Source organism: Coturnix japonica, chromosome 2, assembly GCF_054131305.1.
Source record: "Coturnix japonica strain WE chromosome 2, WE-NBRP24, whole genome shotgun sequence".
NCBI lineage: Eukaryota > Metazoa > Chordata > Aves > Galliformes > Phasianidae > Coturnix > Coturnix japonica.
The window spans coordinates 18,187,143-18,204,979 of NC_140664.1; the positions used below are offsets into that span (position 1 = coordinate 18,187,143).

A 17,837-nucleotide genomic window follows, 5' to 3' on the forward strand; every position below is an offset into this window, starting at 1 on the left:
GCAGAAATACATTAAAAATCTCCTTTTTATTTGGTTTTTATTGTAGCATTTTCTTGTAAGTTAAATCCAATACAGACCAGCTTCCGTTCCTGTACCCAAATTATCTTTCCTCACCACTAGGAAAGCCCAGCAGTATCAGACATCTGCTACTCCAAGGTTGGCCATTAGCTTTTAATATTCTTTCCCTCCTCGCCAACAAGAATCAACCACTGCAGTCCCAAATAACTCCGGCCTGGATGCATCACTGAAAGCAAGTGCACTGCAGCCACTTTCCATCTCAGTTTTAAAGAACACTGCAGTTGTTATTATATATTTGGCAAGCAGAATGTGTAGTAGTAGTATGTTTATAACAGGTGTGACAATTGGTACTAAAATAAGCAACCCCTCTCTATATATACACTAAATGGCAGTTGTCGTATGTATTGTATGGTAGGGAGGATGTCACAAGAAAAAAGTAGTAAGGGGTATCTAACCAAAGGCAGAAAGCAGTCCCAGGCTGCAAGAGATTGCAAAGAATGCAATAACTACAATGATGAGAGGGCTGGAGCAGCTCTCCTATGGGGAAAGGTTGAGGGAACTGGGCTTGTTTAGCTTTAGAAGGCTTTGGAGAAACCTCACTGTGGCTTTCCAGTACTTGAAGGGAGCATATAAACAGGAGAGGGAACAGCTGTTTATGAGGGTGGATAGTGATAGGACAAGGGGGAATGGCTGTAAACTGAGACGGGGGAGGTTTAGGTTAGATATTAGGAGGAAGTTTTTCACTCAGAGCATGGCGACACACTAGAACAGGTTGCCCAAGGAGGCTGTGGATGCCCCATCCCTGCAGGCATTCAAGGCCAGGCTGGATGTGGCTCTGGGCAGCCTGGTCTGGTGGTTCGTGACCCTGCACATAGCAGGGGGTTAAAACTGGATGATCATTGTGGTCCTTTTCAACCCAGGCCATTCTATGAGTGTATGAATGCAGAATTATTAAAAAAAATAAAAATCACATCAAATAGTTATTAGCATCCCACCTTACCTTCACTTGCAGAAGAATCATATCAAATCCTAATAGACATGAAGATATAAACAAGACAAACATTCATACACGGGTCTGGTGAGCAGTCACCACACCTGCGTATTTCCACCCAAAGTAAAATAAATACATACAGCTCTTAACAATATCTGTATTGAAGTCAATGGCATTTCTGTACCACTGCAGGCAGGATGCAGCACTGAATTTAAGCTGTAACACATCGTTTCAAGTTTAGACACAGCCAATTGCAATTAAATGTTGTACAACAAAGTGACACATCTGCACAGGTATGTTTATTTTTCCTGTGTGCTTACAGTGCTTCGATTGTAATTTTACAACATTCAGAAAGCACAATTTCATACCAATCTTACATACTTTACATCACAGTTCAACAATGTTCAACACGTGTATCTACTAAATCAAATGAACAAAATGGCCATAAACATTTACACTATTCTTCTGTAAACAATTTTGTTTTAATAAACAACGGGGAATGGAATTAACACAGATCACATACGAAAGAGGAATGAGCTTTCCCTTAAATAAATCACTCTGTTTATAAATACTTCAATTCTCTCAATATACATTTACAGACGTTTATTTAAAGCAGGTTACCTACACTTTCCTTTAAAAAGAAAATGTCTATAGATGGACCACTGCGGTTAAAATTCACCTAACATAAGAAGCAAGCATATGATTAGTAGAGTGTTAAAGGTATTACTGCACTTTAACCTCACTTCTGTTTGTTTACACCAACACAGGATTGTCACGTTAGGGAATTTTTACTTGAACTCCAGTAAATTGCAATCGATCTTGTAGTAGACGTATGGGTAATACTCCTGCTGACTGAGGTTTAAGCCAGGAATATCCATAGTTGCCTGCAAATAAAGTTTTGAAGCTGGTTAGACTCTTACAACTCAGACTCCTATTGAGAAATTGTTTTAAGCGTTCAGATGTTTGAGAAGGCAATTGGACAGTCAAGACTTCAGGCTTAAACACTCATTTGGAAATGGAAAATTAAGTAACAAACAAAAAGTAACCGCTTTGAAATATACTTGTCAAAAAATGAACCGAGTGCATCTTCCAGAATCTAAGTAGCTTTGCATCAATAATTCACATCCATTTCATTCGTAAACACACTACCGCTAAAAGGAAGGTAGAGGTCTCCAATTATGTTCTCCTACTACTAAACTCAGCCCACTTACGCAAATAATGTTATGGGGTACTGACCCAAGAAGCTACATGAAGCTTAGCAACTCACTTCAACCATCTCATGTTCCCTTCTCCACCAAAGGGCCTCAAAATACTTTGGAAAAAACATTACAAGAAATGTAACTAAAAGATTTTCTTTTTAAGTAACAACTGAACCCACTATGTGATAATTTCTGCTCTATTTTTAACTACGAAAAGCATTGCTTTTCAATATAAATTTACTGTAGTACTATAAAGCCTACCAACAAACCAGTTTTAAACATGAATATAAGACATGAAAGTGGAACGGATGACTCCATCTGCACAATTTAGCAGAGAAGAACAATGACATGAACTCAACTAAAGAGAAGATCATTTCAGTATTTTAAGGCCAATATTACCTTAGAGAACGGACAATTTAAATATTGCTTTAAGCATCAAAAACAAAATAGGAAATGCATTCAAGTTTCTAAGTCTAATTTCAGATCAAAATTCTCTTCCAATTCTTTGAGAACGTGAATCCAGTCTGCAAGACTTCCTTCCATTGGTAGCAGGAAAGAACACAGTAAGGAGTGAAATAGGACTTTTACACCAGACAGCTCTTCCAACACAGCAGATGTAACTTTACATTCTATCTGCTTCGCGAAAATGTCAGACAGAAACTGCACTTTTATATGGAGACAGGTTTTTGTAGCATGAAAAAAAAGAGATGTAGCTTTTTAAGAAGATAGAAAACCTTTTTTTTCTTTTGCTTAATCACAAGAAACCTGAGAGTAGCAATTACAAAAACACTTACATCAATGATGGCTGCCGCACTGCTGTCAAGATGTTTATATAAGTCATACAAAACCTCCCTCAGTTTCTTCATTGTTTTCTTATTAGGCTGAAGCAGCATCGCTTGGAAGTTCACCGGCAAACCATACCTGAAGAAGTTAAGCAACCAACTATGAAAGTGATAAGTTTTCTTCTATTGAAACTTACTTTATTTTGAGGTGTCCTTGATAACAACTCTGACCAAATCTAACCTAAAAATACCTTTTGGTTTTCTTACTAAGCTCTTTCTGCTCCAAAAAAAAAAAAAAAAAGAAAAAACCTAAAGAAACAGGTCTGTTTGAACTCCTACAGCTATGTCAACTCATTAGCTATGCTTCTGGATGGTTATGAAGAAAAACAAAGAGAAATCTTAAAGTACTGAACAAGAACTGCTGCGTACTAGCACACATTTTAAGATGTCAAACTGCATTGCTACTCAAAGCCTCAAAACTTTTTCTTCTGAACTATACACATTTCTCACTTAAACAAAAATACAATAAGCTCTTTTTACAAGCAGCTCAATTAAGCAAGCTAAAAAGCAAAGCAGAAATGCCTTACCACAGTGGACAGGGGAGTTGTCCCCTGAAGCACCGAAGGAACGAGATGAAGTTATCTACCTCAAATGTTCCACACCTGGCAACAAGAGCTATGCCAACAGTTGTTCTTGCTGTCCTACTTGAGTGTTTCCTCCTTTGTGGAAGAGTGGCATTAACAAAACTCAGGCAAGTGGAGCCAAGCTAGATGTGCTTTTCTTCCTAGAATTTTCTGTTCAGGCCTGTCTAATTACCTTAGAACAGATTCAACAAAAACTCGGAGTGCTTTCACATGAATCCATGCAATGAAAGCTTCACTGAAATTAACTTTCAGCCATCGTACCAGAGGCCCCTGTAAAAGAGAAAAGAAAATCTTCAGAACAAGATTCAGACTACTAAGCACATTTAAGCAGACACTCAGTATTTGTAGTGTGGCAGATGAACTAAAAGTAGTTTGCTACTGATATAATGGCTCGAGGGTGATTTTGTACAAAGCAAAGACAAATCTAACAAGACTTGTTGTCTCTGCAATACATCATCCCATTTGTCATGGCCTAACTATATAAAGGACCATTTTCATAATATCTGATTATTTCATTCATGCATTTGCCCATTTTCAGATTTCATATAGTTTTAGCTGCAATACCAACATTTGGTTCAGCACAGTTAAGAGCAACTCAGTTATCCCTGAAAAGATTAACTGGGTGGCAGGCTGACCGTGATGTGCCATCCCTGTAATGCTCTCTCAGAATCAGAAGCTCATGAAACTGCTACATAGCAATAACAAGTCTTAGACATTTAGGGAGGTGATCGTCCCTCTCTACTCTGCTCTTGTGAGGCCCCATCTGGAGTACTGTGTCCAGGTGTGGAGCCCTCAGTACAAAAAAGATATAGAGATTTTGGAAAGGGTCCAGAGGAGGGCCACAAAGATGATCAGGGGGCTGGAGCACCTCCCCTATGAGGACAGGCTGAGGGAGTTGGGTTTGTTCAGCTTGGAGAAGAGAAGGTTGCGGGGTGACCTCATTGCTGCCTTTCAGTACCTGAAGGGAACTTACTCCCAGGAAGGGAGTAAACTCTTCGAAAGGGCTGATAATAGCAGGACACGGGGAAATGGTTTTAAGTTGAAGGAGGGAAGATTTAGGTTGGATGTTAGGGGAAAGTTCTTTACTAGAAGAGTGGTTAGGTCCTGGAACAGGCTGCCCAGTGAGGTTGTGGATGCCCCTTTGGAGGTGTTCAAGGCCAGGTTGGACGGGGCCCTGGGCAACTTGATCTAGTAAAGGTGTATGTTTGGTGGCCCTGCTGGGCAGGGGGGTTGGAGCTACATGATCCTTGAGGTCCCTTCCAACCCGGGTAATTCTGTGATTCTGTGTGATTCTGTGATTCTGTGACATCTTAGGTTGCTGTAATGACTAGCTTGCACAGACTTACAAACTGCTTCTTCTTGTCAGTTGACAGTCTATTCATTTCTTCTTTATCAGCTTTCATCTCTTCTTCATTATACTGGAAGTCACGGACCAGAAATCTGCATTTGGAAAGTGAATGAAATCAGAAGTGGCCATCTAGAGATGTTTCAAAGCACAAGAGCACACACTAAAAATAAGACTCACTTGTATTCTCTGGCTTTATGCTTGAAGTCGTCCACCGCCTTCCTGAACAAGGTGACATTACAAAGGTAACTGTCCTGATCCTCAAAGAGCACACTACACAGAAAAATAAAGTAAGGATTAAGGTTCAAGTCACTGAAGATCTGAAATACAATGGCTTAAGTTGTACTTTATTGCTACTTAGACAGGAACATAATTGAAAATAGTCTCACGGGATGAGCTCCCAAATTAAATGCTCACTACAGAAAGTAACAAAACCTCTAGCAACTGCTATTAATTACTCTCTTTGTAAAGGGTGACACTTTACCATGCAGAAACACTTTATATGTGCATAGGGATTTGTTCAAATTAACATTATTTTATTCAGAAAGGAACTAGATTTTACTTAATACTGTAAAGTTTGGACTATAGAATTCTTAAACACATGTTCTAAAGAAAAAGGGAATAAAGACTGCTGGTGTTAACAAGAGTTATTTAAAGAAGATGCCTACATTTACTATTTTATACTTCCACAGAATAACAGGAGTTGGAAGGGACCTCAAGAGATCATTGAGTCCAATGCCCCTGCTAAAGCAGGTACCCTACAACCCTCCCAGTTGACCTGATAGCAGCCCTTCAGTATCTAAAGGGGAACTACAGGAAAGAAGGGGGCTGGGTGGTAGGACCATCACCATCAGGGTCTGTGGCAACAGGACAAGGGGAAATGGCTTCAAGCTTAAAGAGGGGAGATTCAGGTTGGAAATAAGGATAAAGCTTTTTATAGTGAGGATGGCAAGGCACTAGAATAGGCCACCCAGAGATGTGGAAACTTTCAAGACCAGGCTGGACCAGGCTCTGAGCAACATGACCTAACTGTAGGTGTCTCTGTTCATTGCAGATGATCTTTAAAGGTCCCTTCCAACTCTAAGGATTCTATCAACTTGCCAGTCTGTCCAGGTCAATATAATAATGCTTATTTTGAGAGTTCACTTTGGGAAAAAAGCTTGAGGAAACTGTTCTTCAGTGCTGCACTGTCTTCAATACAAGCGTTATACAATGGTTTAACCTCTTCTCAATACATGTCTAGGTGATGGCTTCCCAGTAATCAATTCAGAATCATCAACAGATCTCCTACTAAGCTGAAATTGATCCAACTCAAACATGAAGTTTGTCTGAGCAAGTTCTGATTTTGTAACAGGCACAGAGATGGTAACATCAGATCTGCCTGATCAAAACCCCACTCTGCCAGTTCAAATTAGCACAGCAATGCTTTCTGCTACACTTTGACTGTATTTTTGATATGGTAATAAGGTTGTGAAAGTTGCTTAACAGCATTAACCCAATCCTGGTGTCAGTTTTCTCTATTACACAACAGTCTGGTAATGGGGACCCTCGCTAGCACACAAGAAGTGACTTACTGCATGCACAGAAGACCAAAGTCCATATCTCTGGTTCTTCACCAAAGACACTATGAATAAAATCACCACATATAAGGTAACCACACGGGATTTCACACTAACAACTTACTTGCTGGAACGTGGTACAACCATCTCTGCTAACGTTTCATATTGCTTAACCCAGTCATTATAGTTTACCCTAGAAAATACACAGGTTATGGTTATTTCTATTATTGAAGAAAAGATCCAAATAGAAAAAGTTTTTCAAAACAAATCAGAAGCATTTAATCATTACATCTTCCAACCCAGCTGTAGGCTGTCAGAAATACACAACAATTCTCACTTTAAGATCTACAGTCATTTTGGATGAGGAACAACCTGCTCCCAGAAAACCTTAGACATGACATAAGTCTTTACTAACGCAATCCTGTTTATCCACTAAGTACAAAAGCAACATCCTACCAACCTGAAAGAGCACAGAGTAAAGTTGCAAAGGGTTTCCTTGGTTAATTAAGTAGTGAAAGCCAGCATAGAGCTAATCTGGATAATTCAATCACCAAATCATCTCACAGACGAGAACTCATGTTTTTACTCTGTAATTATTATTTTCATAAGGATATCTTCCACAGCATGAACAGTCACAGCTAACGTCAGGTAAGAAGCAGAAGTATAATCTGCAGTTCCTCAAAATAAAATCATGAGAACCCAGTATTCTTATGAACAATGGAATCTATGCACATGGGCTCATTTGCTATAGGCATCCAAATGTTTTCATAAGTAGATCCAGGAAGATACAAAGCAATTTCAGGCATCCTCTCTTACAGTGTTATAGAGCTGTGGGATCTATTGCTTGATTAAAATTAATTATTTTCTCCTGTTAAACAAACTTACTTTGGTACAATCACTAATAACGTGACCAAATATTCTGAATCAAGTACAAAGTCCTCTTTCTTTACAATATCAGCAAGACTTCTGGTTAGCAAGCTTCCCCTGTCGAGAAATAAAGACAGCTACAATAAATGCATGTTTGAAATCTGAGCTGGTATTCACAATAGTTTCTAGTGCCTGATAGTATATGCATTTTTCAAATATATTTCACATAAACATTCATTATTAGCAGAACGAACCAAAAGTTCCTATCTGAACATTACAGCTCACTGTGTAAAGTCACTAGAAGTTTCCACTGTTTTTCTTTTCTTCTCAGTAGCTCCACCACTGCGTGGCATTTCTATATTCCCAGCACCTCACAGACTTACAAAGCCAAGTTCTCTTTTAAAGAGGGATTTAAGACCACAAGAGCCATTAATTCCCTATGAAATTTGTTATTTGGGACTTCAGAGTTACAACTAAGCGACTGCAGACCTACACTCAGAACCACAATGAAAATTTAAAGCAGTGGCATATTGCCTTATTCACAAAGGAATAAGAACCTACAGATACATGAGGCTTAGCTGACAAATTGCTGTGGCTCAAGAAGGCATTTATAGCTCACTCATAAAACAATCATTAATAGTAATGGCAGTGCTAAGTTAAATTAACCCACCATACTTAGACAGAAGTATTGTATCTTGAATGTATTTGAATAATTACATGTACCTGACAGGACAGCGTGGGGTTCTTTTTATTTCATTCTTACTTGCATTTATACAACACCTGTCCCTCTGCTTGTTAATTTTGATGGAAGAAACGTTGAGATGCCTACAGTATGGAGTAAGGACAAAGTCCTCCTTGTTTAGCTAGACATCAAAATAGCAGCGTAACGCACCACTTCAACAGCAAACCCCTCTCAAAGACATTAGCACTTAATATTATATGCTGTTGCATACTTCACAAGCACTTACCAATCACAAGTGAGCTGTTACCATCAAGTCAGCTGGTAATAAATATTATTCTACGACATCCATTGGCATTCAAGATTGATAAACACCTCCAAAGCACATTAAGCTTACAGCCACAACCTATTCACACAACAGCAACAAACAACAGATGGGACTTACGCATTCTTTCTCTCCAAATTCTGAAGGTTCCCTTTTAGATTATTGTATGCCGAGGCTCTTGCTTTAAGATCATTGTCAATCTGGTTTACTCCCTTAAAGATTAAGTAAAAAAAAAAAAAAAAGTGACTCAGGAACCGATTCATTAAGAAATTATTTCTTAATTTCAAAACATAGATCCTTTATCTGCCAGAAAGGGCTTGATGAAAAATACACAAGATAAAATGCTTGTTTCTCTAGGACTTAAAGGCTTCTCTTGAAACTCAGGATATTTTAGGTTATAACTCCTATAAAAGAAAATGAGCCAACAGTAAGAATTACATGTACTCTTCTGGATTAGTGATGTTAAATGGACACACCACTGTACCCAGCTGGTCACTGCTGCACCTGCTTACTGTGCTACCACCTTCTAGCTCAGCAGACAGAGCATTTAAGATCACCCTCACATGCTAACACAAGTTTACTGGCGAATGCCAAGCATTTATTTCCTTCTGCTGCTTCCTCTATTCTTACACTTTTCTCCCATTAAGTAACATGAATGAAAGCACAGTCTTATAAGTAGGAAAGCAAGCAGTAAGTAACAAAGTGTTATTGCTTCATATCACCTACAACTTAAGAGACTATATTTGCTTAATGCATGTTTTTTCTTTTACTTCTCATTGAGAAGGACAGCCTTGCTCATTCTGAAAGACAGAGCACCAAAATGTTTCACATACTTGATTCCCAGGAGCCATTATTATTTACATTCCTAAGTGTTACCACATTTTTCCCCAGTCATTTGTTTCCCACTTTCTGTATTTTCAAAGGAATAGACAAAACATTCTATCATCACCTCCCTTCATGAACTTCTATGCTGCAATTTTATATATTCGCATTGGCTTACAGACATACAGGAAAGTCCGTTCTACAGATAATTTCTACATTTAATAAGAGCTTATATACTCTGCCCAGGTCCAGCTGCAGGGTAGACAGATGAGCACTATTTCAGACAAACACAGTTTACTCTAAACATTTGCCTAAGCAAGTATTAGTGGCCCAGTTGGGTAATTTGGCAGCAAGCTGAAGAACGAAACAAATTAAGCAGTAAGCAGTTAGTAAGCATCCAAGTCATACTTCAATCAGCACATGCCCTACGCAATAAAATATTTCAAGTTCACTTAGTGAACAGTTGGATAACTGTAAGAACTTGGATCAGTTCTGCTTTGGCATCGTACCACTGCATACTCCCTCCTCCACTCCCTCCTCCACAGTACATTGGAGCGAGCATATGAAAAGTGCCAGGGGCATGTATCTGAACACAAAGCTAAGAGCCTCTCCTTTTATTTGCACCCAGACTGTTGAGAAAACATCTGCCTGCATACAGCACTTCAGCATACTACAAACAGCACTTCAGCTTGGGGACTCAAACTATTTCTACAGAATAAATCTCTTGAAAGTGTGACACTTTGTTATATAGCAACCTTGTTTATGGTAACACAGGTTCACTTGTCTGTACCGGGAAGAAGCATCAACATCCTGGCAGTTTCATTCGATAACAGGTGAACAGCTCACACTTTTACAGATACACAGCAATGCTTTAAGACAAAACACTCTGAAATAAGAGTTTGCTCTTTAAACATCTCAGCCTTTACAGTTATTTAGATTCTTTGACTGATGTCACTTTTAATGAAGCATGAGGAACATTCTGGCAGCCATCACAAGGCACATATCTTCATGACAACATTCTTGTACCACAAGTAACAGCACTAACATGTTTACAGCAAGAAGCCAGCATTAGGAAAGAAGCATCACATACTGTGCAGCAGGTGCATTTGGATACCTTCCCAGACTGGCAGCCTCCCCTTTCCACTTTTCAACAACCAAAACTTTCAAGAGCTGTTGAAATGCATAGTGCTTAATGACAAACCCAAAACAGCTGATACCAAACTTCTTTACGAAGCAGCTCCATTCATTATTTTCCAGTTGTCAGCCCTTTAACCGCTCGGTTGTAAAGTCAGTAGCCTTTTAAAACAGAAATCTCGCACTGACTAGCATTTACTGTAAACAAGAAGCAGCTTTGCTTCCCAGTGAAGTATCAGAAAAAGCAGAACTACACACCTCAGTGTCAAAGGGACTCTTGAAAATATACTTGTGCCTAACAATGGTGAGAGTGACATTTCAAACTCTGTCTTGTTCACAGAATCACAGAATGGCCTGGCTTGGAAGGAACCTCAAGGTTCATGAAGCTCCAACCTCCCTCCCGCTCAGGCAGGGCCACCAACCTCCCCATTTAATACTAGACTGAGCTACCCAGGGCCCCATCCAACCCGGCCTTGAACACCTCCAGGGACAGGAGGCATCCACAGCCTCTCTAGGCAGCCTGTGCCAGCACTTCACCAGTCTCTCAGTAAAGAACATCCCCCTAATCTTCCCTCCTTAAGTCTTCCCTTGTTTATTCAGCAATTCTTAGAACATCACTGCAGAATAAGAGAGGCAGACTCGTGGTGCTGCTATAACAGTTATCAAGGTGAAAGGTACACAAAACCATTCAGAGAAACAACAACCTAACAGTGCTGATTTCAGCCTGAACTTCAGCGTTCTCTGCGTTCACTGTACAGCATAATAACTTAGTGAGGTGCTTAAATTAGATGGTGAAGAAAACAAAAGTCATATTTAAAGTCCAGGTTCTGGAGCCCAGCTTTGTCACAAGCAGTCATCGACCCTGGGGGTATTCAAGGAACGACTGGATGTTGTGTTGAGGGAGCGTTCATCTAACTAACACGCAACCCCTCCCAATGCTTGTATCCACATATCCAACACCAAAGAATCTCTCAAAGGTATCCTGAGCAGCTGCTGCACCTTTCTCTCTTGGCCACATATCTTACTGATGCAAATATCTCCAGAGCTGTTTGAAGATTACAAAACACGGAAAAGAAACTGGAAAAGCTCAGAAGATATTTAAAGCAAGAATAGCTCACAGAGATCTTTCACCATTCTAATGCAGTAACTTGGTACTCAAGATCTTCTTATTCATGCTCACAACAGGTACAAATGAAACGAAATCTGCAAACACTGTGAATGCTTTAGCAGCATGAAGAGAGAGAAGGAAAACAACCACAACAATGAGATGAGTTTTCTTTACATTGAAGGCTTTGTATTCCCTTCACAGCTGGGCAACATAGCTTCCAGAAGGTAAATAAATACTGGGATTTCAATGTTAACTCACAAGGTTTGCTAACATCAGACAAATGTAAAGCTCGTACAACAAAACTTAGCAAATTATTTCACTTGCTGTCTAACTATTTGTTAAATTCATGGTCCTAGGAAATAAAACCAGCAAAGACTGCATGTAGCCTTCAGTGAGTGCAGTCTCCAGTTCCTGCCCCCATCCCAAATTACCTCTTTGGTTACTACAACACTAAATGCTATTACAGGCTTACTATTAAAGGCTTACTACTATTTTCAAAGTTAAACAAAGTTGGCAAAATAGAAACAAGCTCTGAACATCACATTGTGCATAAAATAACTTATAAGACTTTATTAACCTTTATTTGTTTAATAATCTTACCTTTGCAATAATTTCTGAGATATTCTTCAGTGATTGCTTTATCGGATATTTGGCCATATCCCACTGGAACCTTGTTATATAGGTGACCAAGTCAACTAAAGTGATAAAGAAGGACTTTAAGACAGACAATACTGTTTACAATGATCAGCAACCTTTATGTTCCTTCAGAGACTAGTGATGACAACCCCAAAGAATCAAAAGGCCTCAGAATGTGAATATTTCATATGCAAACCTATAATTATTTGCCATTTTGGATCCTATCATTTCTTTCATGGCAAATGACTCATAGGAAAACTTACTTCTGTGCTGAAACTAGGCTTTCAGACCATCAAAGAAAAGCAGCAATAAGCGTGTTCCTGGATCACCGCCTTCCCTCCTTCTCTTTTTACAATGCATAAGTTACTGTGAACACTTTACCTCCATTAGCCAGAAGATTTTCCTGAACTTTATCTTTACTGTCTTCTAAAACATCAGCCATATACTGGGCCACCTTCTTTACAACACTGGAAGATGAAAGATAAAGCTATGAATAAATGGTAAAAATTTGCCATTTTGATCAACACCATGAAAACAAAAAAGATGAAACAATCTATGCATCTCATGGATTGGTAAACTGTCAACATAACTGCTCTACTGCTTTGCACATTAGTAACAATAAAATGTTACCTCTCCACAAATGCATCCAGCTTAGCCAGCTCATCTGACAGACCAACCAAAACATCCAGTGTGCCAACCTAGAAGGAAAGATCAAAATGCGTCAGCACTCATACGTCAGCCTAAAAAGATAAAACCAGATAACAATAAAAGCTAAATCTCCTGAACAGGCAGCTTTGCAGAACTACATAAAATACAGCACTCCAATAATTCAGCCTGGTTCATCTAAGAAAGTCACACTTTCCTTCATTCACCTAAGATATCCCTAAAGTTCAGCTGCACTATATCTAACTCACTCTAGCTTGGCACACAGTTTCATCATTCTAGCCATGCAAAACATATTAAACTAACTTTTATGTTATGAATTAGCTGCACTTTTAACCTTTTTTTTTTAACCTTTTAAAAGATTTTATCTTTTACCATTTACTGCACTTTAGCTGGCACAATTCCTGTTATCTTCAGCCTTGATGCAGAAAAGGGAACAACTACTTAAGGAACATCATAAGATCTTTCCCAGACTCACCTTCTTTGGAGCTACAGGCAAGAATAAGGAAGCCAATGTTTTGATTATTTACAGGACATGGGATAAATGAAACCCTGAGTAACGTGGCTGTTGTTCAGTAGAGACTGTTTCCAATAACAAGCTTTCACTAAAGATTGTCACTCCTAAAATAGTTTTACGAGATACACAGAAGCCAGATTACGTCCCATTGTTCATAAAGTACATTCTTAAAAGGGGCAGAAGCTGAATAATTTTAGTTCATAGGAAATGTAAGAGGAGAAATGAAAACAACTGTTAATAACCGTAATGGCCACAGATATAAGTTTTTAGTATTAACTTTTCTAAATACTTTTGGCTTCTTATATGTTGAACATCACCCTGACTCACCTCCAAGGCATTCTGGGGAGGAGACTGACATTTGCTTAAGGCCCTCATTATACTTCTACTAATACATATTCTGAAATAACTCAGGATGGTCTAAAAGTGAATGTTAACCTGGCAAGTGAAGATCCTCTCAAAAGAGGCAGTAAAGCACTGGGTGCTCTGGGTTCATTCCCTTGTGGAGACAGGATGCAGCATGACATCACTTGAACTGCTTCATATACATACAGATAGGAGTGGCATCTTTCCCCTTCATTTTTGCAAATCTTTCAGTTCTAAGTAGTTGAACTGAGCTTACCATTCTTTTTGTTCAAGAAGCACGCAGGTGTCAGGCAGACCTTTTCTTTATCAGGCTGTCTTCCTACCTTTCTCATCCCTGGTAATAGTAGCTAACCAAGAGAAACCTGCTTTTAGAGGAACAATCCTCTTTCCTTCTCATAGAAACAGCTGAAACATTGTTCTTCCTCTTTTCTGTAAGACATTGGCAGGTCACACTGGAGCACTCAGCTGGAGATGATCACTACTCTACCTGAAGAATGCTACTTTGGAACATAAAGGCAGCAGCTGTTTGATCATCCCCCCTATTTTAAATTGACCAATTTCATCACATCTCAGCCAATAAGGACAACTCAGCTTGCTGAGCATTTCAAATTTACTGCATGAAGAATTTCCACCTTAGTTAAAAAGATAATCAATTGTCCAAGTTAATTTTTTGGACCCACACGTACTCCAGAGACATCAGCTGTTTACTCTTCTAAAGATGTTCCAAGCATCCATCACCCACTGATTTAGGGGGAAAAAAAAAACCAACCCAACCCAACCCACTACAGAACAAACGTGCTTCCTGTACGTGACAGGGAGCTGACCTACCTTCAGGTCTGGAATATTGAACTTGGAATTAGTAGAGAGATTGTTGTTTTTTGTAGTTGCTGCATGTAATTTCTCCCATGTCTGTTGACAGGTTTTTTCCCCAGGAGCAGAAATCAGCCAGAACTCGGTCATCTTTGTGTCTCCGCTGTGATGCTTTCTGCTTCTGAAGACAGAGGCAAGATGCTAGCAGGAAAAAAGAGAGGGTTGGGGGAGAAAGAATATCTGCCATTAGTTCCTGATTCAAAGCTCTGCTGGAAGAAAAACATCTTGTTCCACGTTGCTGTAGTGCAGCCCCAGCCACCAGATGAGATTCTATTGACGTTACTCACCTGGTTCCATATTCTTTTCCTGTCATACAGGATTGTTTTTACTGTCTTACACATTTGCACAGTTGCAGTCTTAAACTGCCCAACCAACACGTGAAAGACTGAATTTGCAACGTTAACATCTGCAACTCCTACAAAAGATCATATGGAATCTAACTGAACATAGACCCAGTAGCTCAGTGAGTTGGGGCTCCTCAGCCTGGAGAAGAGAAGGCTCCAAGGAGACCTTCCTGTACCTGAAGGGAGCCTACAGGAAAAGCTGGGGAGGGACTTTTTACAAGGGCATGTAGCAAAAGGATGAGGGGAAATGGCTTTAAACTGGAGAAGGTAGATTAAGACTAGATACTAGGAAGAAATTCTTTACTGTGAGGGTCACAAGACACTGAAACAGGCAGTCCAGTGAGGTTTTGAATGTCCCCTCCTGAGAGACATTCAAGGCCAGGCTGGATGAGGCTGTGAGCAAACTGGTCTAATAGGAGGTGTCTCTGCCTGTAGCAGGAGGTTGGAACTAGGTGACCTTAAAGGTCCCTTCCGACCCAAACCATTCTGTGAATCTATGAACATATTTCCCAACCATGCAGACAATGTTGGATTGTCTACATGGTTGACAATGACTGCATTTCAACATGAAGGAGAGCTCTCTTACCCTCGGTACCCCTGCCCTCATCACAGACCTTCAATGAGATCACAGTAATGCAAATATTCAAGTGGTTACACGTACTAAACACAAATCATCTTACGGGGCTTGTTTAGGGAAACACTACATGTACTAATGGGCTCCCACGGAAGATCTACAACCAACGTTTTGGAATGGGACAAGATTTTCTCTTATTTTGATCACTTAGATGCGTTATCTTCCCTAACACATGCCAAACTTAGTGAACATCACCAAGTTTACAGTCAACTTCACCCCACGAGGAGACATTGCTGCAGCTTATATGTGAATTAAGATTGGTTTTTGTTGGGAATTGGCTACACCAGGACTTGAAGAGGCTCTGGAACAAATGTTGGATAAATAAGAGGAACGAGTTCAGGTGGCAGTAGCAGCAGCGTGCTCATAGAAGAGCTGTAACACAGAAGCCCAGGGCTCCTGTTCAGCAAAACAGATGGAACAACACGCTCTCAAGCTTTCCACTACAAAATAAATAGACCTTCAGGAAAATGTTTAAAGTTTCCACCGCTCATATCATCTAAGGAAACTGTTACGTGTTGACCATGACTTTGTCTCATTCACCGCTTCACAGGCTGGAAAAGAAAAACACCATCAAAAATCTTGATCATTTTTATTCTGGGAAGTGATGTTAACAGATCCACTGCAAAGAATGAGTTTTTAAACTTTTAAAGCCTTTTAAAGAGTTTTCAAAGATTAATTATTCCAATTTCAAGTTTTCTACAAACAAAAACGAAGTTCAAAACATCTGACAGACTTTGGCAAATCTTTTTCTTTGCTTAAAAAACAAGAGCTTGTCTGCTTTCATGCTTTGGAACAACAATCCCAGGGAAAAGCCACGAATCCAGCAAGTACAGAACTGAGAAACAGCAGTGAGAGCTGATGAGAACTTTGGCTTCCAACCTGTACCTGTATAAGTAGCACTGCTGTGACACCCCACTGAGCACAAGCTGTCAGAGTACAGCCTCACCTCATTACTGTCAGCTATTTTTGCTGTTCCTATTATTCCTGAGGCACGCTCATAAAAAAGCAGAAACATTTATAAACAGATAAGCGCGTTTCTAAATGGAACTGCTCACCACACAGACATATCAGCTTAGAACACTCAATGCCACAGCACCAACACATTGAATCAAATGTTCAAGCCTTCTCCACATTGTTAACTCAGTACTACGCCCACACACTGTGATTCTAAGCAGGTAGGAACCATAGTCCTAATTCTGCTGGATATGGATAAAACTATCTGTCAAGGAGCGACACTGATCAATGGGACTATTGGTATCTTAAAAGTTAATGACAATAGAATAGCTTCACCTTGCAAGACCAGTAACGCTGATCTGACTCAGCCTTGCCTAACACAAAAAATGCAGCCCTCGCTTGTAAGGCCATAATACCACAAACCCATGAGAACACACTTCTCTCAATTCAGATTCACAACACTCTGTGAATTCCTCGATGCCTTCACCGTGTCTACAGCAGGAGTCTGAGGGTAATAAAGCCTCCCATGTGCCACTGTAAAGAGGTTCAGGTAACAAAACCACACTGCCACAATGCTCTGCCTGTCAAATAAGCACAGCTCATCTCCAAAATACTCTTGAAGTGCCCCTTTCCCCTTAAGTTTTCTTCCAGAGCAGCTGTTTTGAGCCCCAGCTACTTCAGCAGCTGCCATCAGCTGGAAATCACAGAATCCCAGAATGACCCGGGTTAGAAGGGACCTCAAGGATCATGTAGTTCCAACCCCCCTGCCTGGCAGGGCCACCAAACATACACCTTTACTACATCAGGTTGCCCAGGGCCCCGTCCAACCTGGTCTTGAACCCCTCCAAGGACGGGGCATCCACAACCTCCCTGGGCAGCCTGTTCCAGGGCCTAACCACTCTCCTAGTAAATAAATGGTATTTTTAATGTTTCTTGCATTTCTACTTGTAACTGATCCTGCTTAGTTGCTGTACGAAATAGATTTCCAAAGAAAAGCGGCTTGTTCAGGATGCTCCAACAGAAGAAACAAGGCCCCGAACGCAATCACCTCATCGCCGGGAACACACGGAGCAATGTCAAAACTCACGCCGCCCTTCTCGAGAACGACACTAAAGAGGGAAGTGAAGGCGCTGCACAGGCCGCGGCGGCAGGGGAAGCTCCGAGCCGCGATCCTTCGGGAGCCGCAAGCACAACCGGCGGCAGGGCCGGCCGCGCAGCCCCGGGCCCGGCCTGCTGTGCCGTCCTCGCTAGGCCGGGCCGCAGCTCCGGGTCCCGGGGTAGGATTGCGGCCATCCCGCCTGGGCCCGGCCGCGGCCTCGTTCCCTCCGCCCCGCGCGGCGCTCACCCGTCACTGCTCCATCCCGCGCCGCCCGCACAACCTCC

At 40.6% G+C, this 17,837-nt stretch overlaps 1 protein-coding gene across 3 annotated transcripts; it reads right to left on the bottom strand.

Moving 5' to 3' along the window:
• Nucleotides 1-1,286: 1,286 nt before the first annotated feature.
• Nucleotides 1,287-17,837, bottom strand: ATP6V1C1 (ATPase H+ transporting V1 subunit C1). Of its 3 annotated transcripts, none has more exons than XM_015856145.3 (13): nucleotides 17,800-17,837; nucleotides 14,481-14,663; nucleotides 12,740-12,807; nucleotides 12,491-12,576; nucleotides 12,074-12,168; nucleotides 8,530-8,621; nucleotides 7,424-7,522; nucleotides 6,663-6,731; nucleotides 5,160-5,252; nucleotides 4,981-5,074; nucleotides 3,807-3,904; nucleotides 3,003-3,129; nucleotides 1,287-1,893 (listed from the first exon to the last, which is right to left on the bottom strand). In XM_015856145.3, exons 2-13 carry the CDS (start codon nucleotides 14,610-14,612, stop codon nucleotides 1,798-1,800), a joined length of 1,149 nt encoding a protein of 382 aa, XP_015711631.1. In that variant the 5' UTR covers nucleotides 14,613-14,663; nucleotides 17,800-17,837; the 3' UTR covers nucleotides 1,287-1,797. The 3 variants fall into 3 exon arrangements, with proteins under 3 accessions (XP_015711631.1, XP_085393214.1, XP_085393215.1); XM_085537088.1 differs by having other exon boundaries at nucleotides 17,503-17,837; XM_085537089.1 differs by lacking the exon at nucleotides 7,424-7,522.